Source organism: Meriones unguiculatus, chromosome 4, assembly GCF_030254825.1.
Source record: "Meriones unguiculatus strain TT.TT164.6M chromosome 4, Bangor_MerUng_6.1, whole genome shotgun sequence".
NCBI lineage: Eukaryota > Metazoa > Chordata > Mammalia > Rodentia > Muridae > Meriones > Meriones unguiculatus.
In genome coordinates this window covers 104,455,912-104,461,214 of record NC_083352.1, presented here as the reverse complement: position 1 = coordinate 104,461,214, position 5,303 = coordinate 104,455,912, and the positions used below count along the sequence as shown (strand labels likewise).

Below are 5,303 nucleotides of genomic sequence, written 5' to 3'. Positions count from 1 at the left end.
GGGGGGTACAAGTGAAAATGAATCCCATATTAAGAAACTACTAAGACCTTCAAGTTGGTGATAGCTGTGCAAGAACCCAGGTGGGAGGACTTTGGGGTCACAGGGCTCGTACGAAGCCGCTCTGCCACACAGCTGGCAGGAAGAGCTAGCCTGAAGATTAGTGTGGTTGCTGAGTCCTGCAGCCATGTTACTCTGTGTCCTCCCTTGCCTGGATGGCTGTCTGGAGAGGTCCCTTGTTCTAGCCTGAGGAGGCTGGAGGTTCTGGTGGGCTCTCACTCCCATCCCCATCTTATGGTGTCACCAACCCTTCCTAAAAGCTTCTGCTTTCTGCCTTCCTTGTGGTAAATGCTGGCTCCACTTGTATGATGAAGGAGACAGGATCTTGCAATGTTTAAGAGTTATAAGAAGGGGAAGGACTCTCTCTTTTAAAGATTTATTTATTATTATTATTTATACAGTATTCTGTCTGCAGGTACACCTGTATACCAGAAGAGGGCACCAGATTTCATTACAGATGGTTGTGAGCCACCATGTGGTTTCTGGGAATTGAACTCAGGATCCCTGGAAGAGCAGCCAGTGTTCTTAACCTCTGAGCCATGTCTCCAGCCTGGGAAAGACTCTTGATGTTCAGTTTGGACACTTGGGTTCAGAGGTGTCCACCTCAAGTCTTTTTCCAGTATTTCCTTTCTTTTTTTTTTTCTTTTTTTTTTTTTTTTTTTTTTTTTTTTTTTGGCTCTTTTCAGTTTATTGCATGAAGGAGTTACACTAGTCCAAGTTAAAAGCAGACCCCAAATGGTTACATTATACATGCTGTGACAGGGACAGAAGGAAATTCTACTCATTGCAAGGAAATCCTCCCTTCAGCTTCAGAACCCATGAACCTTCAGCTGACCGTCCTTAGCCTGTCCGGTCTCTATCAGGAACTGGCATGTGTTCTTGCACTGCTCACCCTGCAGCTGAATTACTTCTCCATATTCTGGATGCTCAATTACAGTACCCTTGCAGGAAAATTTCTTCTTAAAGGCCTTCTTTTTATCATAATCAGCCATCCCTTGGACAGTAGTAAGAATCTTCCTGTTGTTTTTCTGTTGAATTCTTTTTTTTAATTTTTTCTTTTTTCTTTATTACAATTTATTCACTTTATATCCCAGATGTAGCTCCCTCCCCCCTCCCCTTCCAATCCCACCTTCCCTCACTCTTCTCCCATGTTCTTCCCCAAGTCCACTGATAGGGAAGGTCCTCCAACCCTTCCATCTGACCCTAGCCTATCAGGTCTCATCAGGACTGGCTGCATTGTCTTCTCTGTGGCCTGGAAGGCTGATCCCCTCTCAGGGGGAGGTGATTGAAGAGCTAGCCACTGAGTTCATGTCAGAGACAGCCCCCGTTCCCCTTACTAGGAAACCCACTCAGACACTGAGCTGCCATGGGATACATCTGTGCAGGGGTTCTAGGTTATCTCCATGAATGGTCCTTGGTTGGAGTATCAGTCTCAGAAAAGACCCCTGAGCCAAGATCTATTGGTTCTGTTGCTCTTATTATGGAGCTCCTGCCCCCTCCAGATCTTTCTATCTCCCCCTTCCTTCATGAGATTCCCTGCACTCTGCCCAAAGTTTGGCTATGAGTCTCAGCATCTGCGTTATACCCTACTGGGTAGAGTCTTTCAGAGACTCTCTGTGGTAGACTCTTGTCCTGTTCCTTGTTTCATACTCTTCCGATGTTTATCCCATTTGCCTTTCTTGAGCATCTTACCCAGGGTCTTCCTTCTTGCTTAGCTTCTTTAGGAATACAGATTTTAGTATGTTTACCCTATATTATATGTCTAATATCCACTTATAAGTGAGTATATACCATGTGTGTCTTTCTGCTTCTGGGCCACCTCACTCAGGATGATCTTTTCTAGTTCCCACCATTTGCCTGCAAATTTCATGATTTCCTTGTTTTTTATTGCTGAGTAGTATTCCATTGTGCAAATGTACCACAATTTCTGCATCCATTTCTCAACTGAGGGACATTTGGGTTGTTTCCAGCTTCTGGCTATTACGAATAAAGCTGCTGAATTCTTATACGGATAAAGTCCTCAGTGCCAGCAGGAAGCAGCTCATCACCCTTACTCGCATCAGCAAAAGGGTGGAAAGAGTGGAAGTTCTGTATAGCAGACATACGATACGATTCCTTTTCCTCAGTGGAAACAGCCTGCAGTGTGGGGCTGATGGCCAAGCTAGCGTGCTGCTAGAAGCCCCTGCCCTACACAGTTCTTGAGCTGAAGATGAGCTCCACAGGGCCTCCACTGTCACTTCCCTGTGCCATGACCTAGATCCATCCAGAGGAGATGCCTTGGCCACTGTTGTCCCCACCTGCTGGCTCCAGGCATCTGTCCACTCTGTACCAGCAGTGTTCAGGGGCTTGGCTGGCAGCCTGCTCCAGTTTGAGTCTGTCTGCCTCACTGTATGCCCTCATGGTGAGAGATATGCACAGAAGGCTGGTCCTGAGGGTTCTTCTGATCCTTAGGAACAGCCGGGGTTTCAGAACGAGGCCTGGTCAGCACCCCTTCTCCTTAGAACCATCTAGAGTGAATGTGACTCTGTGCTTGGGTATTCCTGGAGTCTAGACAGTTCTGAATGTGGCTGGTAAGAACTCTGTGAATTTCACTTTCTCATTTTGAAAGGGACAGTTGATGTCCTCTGCATTTGACCGTGATGACCTTTGATGGATTAAGTTAGTTAGTGCAGGGCCTGTCCTGTGGAAGCAGTTCACACATGATTTCTTCTGATTTCCTTTTCTTCGCTCTTTCCTGAAAGACTCTGCTTAGGTTTGAAGGGTCCAAGGTCATGGCTACAGCGGATGCCTGCTGCCCCCTCTTCATTAACAGCAAGGATGCAGAAGGCTGTGTAAACCTGTCCTAAGAGCCTCTATTTGGAGGTTACCGTTATTTTTCCACATTCAACGATAAAAACACTGGCTTCTGGGAAGAGACAGAGAGCAAGAGTGTCTGATAATCTCTTACTCATCTATGCTGAGGGGGAATAAAGATGGCAGGGAGAACTACAGAAAACCCCAGCCTTCACAAGTTCTGCATTCAGGCAGAGTGGGAGCCAGGCACTCACAGAGATGGGTGTCAGCTCTCTCAGAATACTCAGTCTTCAGGTTCCTCCCTCCCAGCTCCATATTGTTTTCATTCTGAGGCTCGAGGAAGCTTCTAGAAGTCTGGATGGGGTCATTCCCATCCTAGTGGGTAAAAGGGTTGTAGTGGCTTGAATGAGAATACCCCCCCCCATTAGACTCACATATTTGAATGTTTTGTCCCCAGTTGGCAAATAGTTTAGGAAGGATTAGGAGGTGTGGCCTTGTTGGAGGAGGTGTGTCATGGGGATGGGGGTTTTGAAGTTTCAAAAGCCCATGCCATTCTAGTTAGCCCTCTCTAGCTCCTAAATTGGGCATCAGGATATAAGCTCTCAGCCGCTGAACCAGCACCATGCCTGTCTTCCTGAGGCCATGTTCTCCACCATGATGATCATGGGCTCTAACTCACTGGAACTGTAAGCCCCAACAAACTTTTTCTCTATAACTTTTTTCAGGATAAGTTGCCTTAATCCTGGTGGAGTGGCTAAAAAGTAACCAAGGCAACGGCTCCTTTTTCTCAATCTCACAATGTCCAGCTGTGTGCCTCTGTGAACGAACTCTCCCAAACCAGTCTGAGTGATTGCTCTGAGCCATAGACCTACCCCCAGGCCTGAGGAGCAGCCTTAGTTCTCCCAGAATGGGTATACAGCCACCGAGAAGCAAAGCACATGAGGAAGGGTTTGTTTTGGCTCCAGGTTGGTGGGTGAAACCCATCGTGGCAGAGCCGTGGCAGCAGGAGTGTGAGGCAGCTCGCTCACATCGCCTCAGATCCCCAGAGCAGATGGCACGGGAAGAGGATCCATGCCATGGATCCACTTCTGCCATCTATGCTCCACCTCCTCAACGCTCCACAACTTCCTGAAACAATCTCACCAGCTGGAGACCAAGTGTTCAAACACATGAGCCTAGGGGTCGGGGGGAGGCACATCATATCCTAACCATAGTAGTTGGGGAGGGGCCTTCCCAGGGGACCGTGGAACCACTGCTACCAGCAAACGAAGGGGGGCAGAACAGATGGCCGTTGGGCAGCCAGAGCCAAAGCCTAAGGCCGTTCTTTAAAACCCACCGCGGGGTCGGGAAGGACTGGCGTGTAGGCAAATGACTGCGCTGTGTGCACAGAGGGGAGGCTTGGGAAAGGGAAACCCAAACACCCAAGCTGAAGATAGTTGGGAAGAAAAAAGGCAATGTGTAAGCAGGGCCTTGGAGGACGGGGAGGCATTCACCAGACCATAACATTGTGCTGGGCAAAGAGCAAGTCCTGATTACAGACAACTAGACATCGGGCAGGTGTGGAATCCTGGATGTCCCTGTCGAGACAGGAAGAGGGAATGGAGCAGGGGCATGACAAAGACCCTGCCCGGTTGCTTTTCCACAGCGGCACAGTGGACAGTCCTGTCTCCATCCACAATGAAGGGAGATTCGTGCAGCGCCATCTAGTGCCAGCTGAGAACTATTGCGCACTTAAAAGTTTCTGTGGGTGAAGGCTGACAGGTCCCAGCAGATAGGGGCAGGCTTCCGTGGAAGGCGCAGGTGGGCGGGACACCTGGCCTGCCAGCTCAGTGCTTCCTCCCCCGGCTCACAGGAGCCTACCTGCTTCTGCTTTACCGGGGATGGCCACGGAGCTGCACTTGAAAGCTCTCAGAGACGAGAGGACAGTGCTGTTGATTTCGGCTCTGGGAACCCCTGTGTGTTAACCTGAGTGGCTCAGAGTGAGGTGGGCGACCTGACCCAGGAGGAGGACCCAGGGTCCCTGTCAGGCAAGACTGGGTTTTGAACCCTGAACTCAGCAGAGACTGCTGGGACGTCTGTGGACTTTCGCCCCAAGGGCTGTGGACAAGGGAGAGGTTGGAACTGTGTGATTGATGCTAGAAGGATGCAGCAGGACTAGCTGTCTGTTTTGAAGCTGGTCTTTGGTTTCCCCCGTACAGTATGCAGTAGGAAAAACCAAACAAAACAGCTATATTTTATAACAGAGGGGAACGCGGGGTTTGCTGGAGAGCAGTGATGGTCCCTGCATCTTACAGCGGTCATACAGTGGGCAGTCTAAGGGTCTCCATCACCAGGACGTACCACGTCCAGTTCTCGATTCTGCTCAGTGTCTCATTTCACCTTCCTAAATCCTCTATGAGGCACGAGGAATTCTCAGGCTCAGAGATTTGGAGCGGCTAGTCCGGGATCCCACA

General features: G+C 49.3%; 1 protein-coding gene across 1 annotated transcript; it reads right to left on the bottom strand.

The window, feature by feature from the left end:
* Positions 1-736: 736 nt before the first annotated feature.
* LOC110547328 (eukaryotic translation initiation factor 1-like) lies at positions 737-2,160 on the bottom strand. Its single transcript, XM_060381300.1, has 2 exons — positions 2,042-2,160; positions 737-1,095 (listed from the first exon to the last, which is right to left on the bottom strand). The coding sequence occupies exons 1-2, from the start codon at positions 2,158-2,160 to the stop codon at positions 867-869; spliced, it is 348 nt and encodes a 115-aa protein (XP_060237283.1). The 3' UTR covers positions 737-866.
* Between the last annotated feature and the right edge of the window lie 3,143 nt (positions 2,161-5,303).

What these genes read in the sequence shown, in the direction of transcription:
- LOC110547328 (XM_060381300.1), bottom strand. Translation starts at nt 2,160, where the DNA reads ATGTCTGCTATACAGAACTTCCACTCTTTCCACCCTTTTGCTGATGCG. An exon ending in AGAATTCAGCAGCTTTATTC is followed by an intron (nt 1,096 to 2,041) that starts GTAATAGCCAGA and finishes ATTAAAAAAAAG; the next exon opens with AATTCAACAGAAAAACAACA.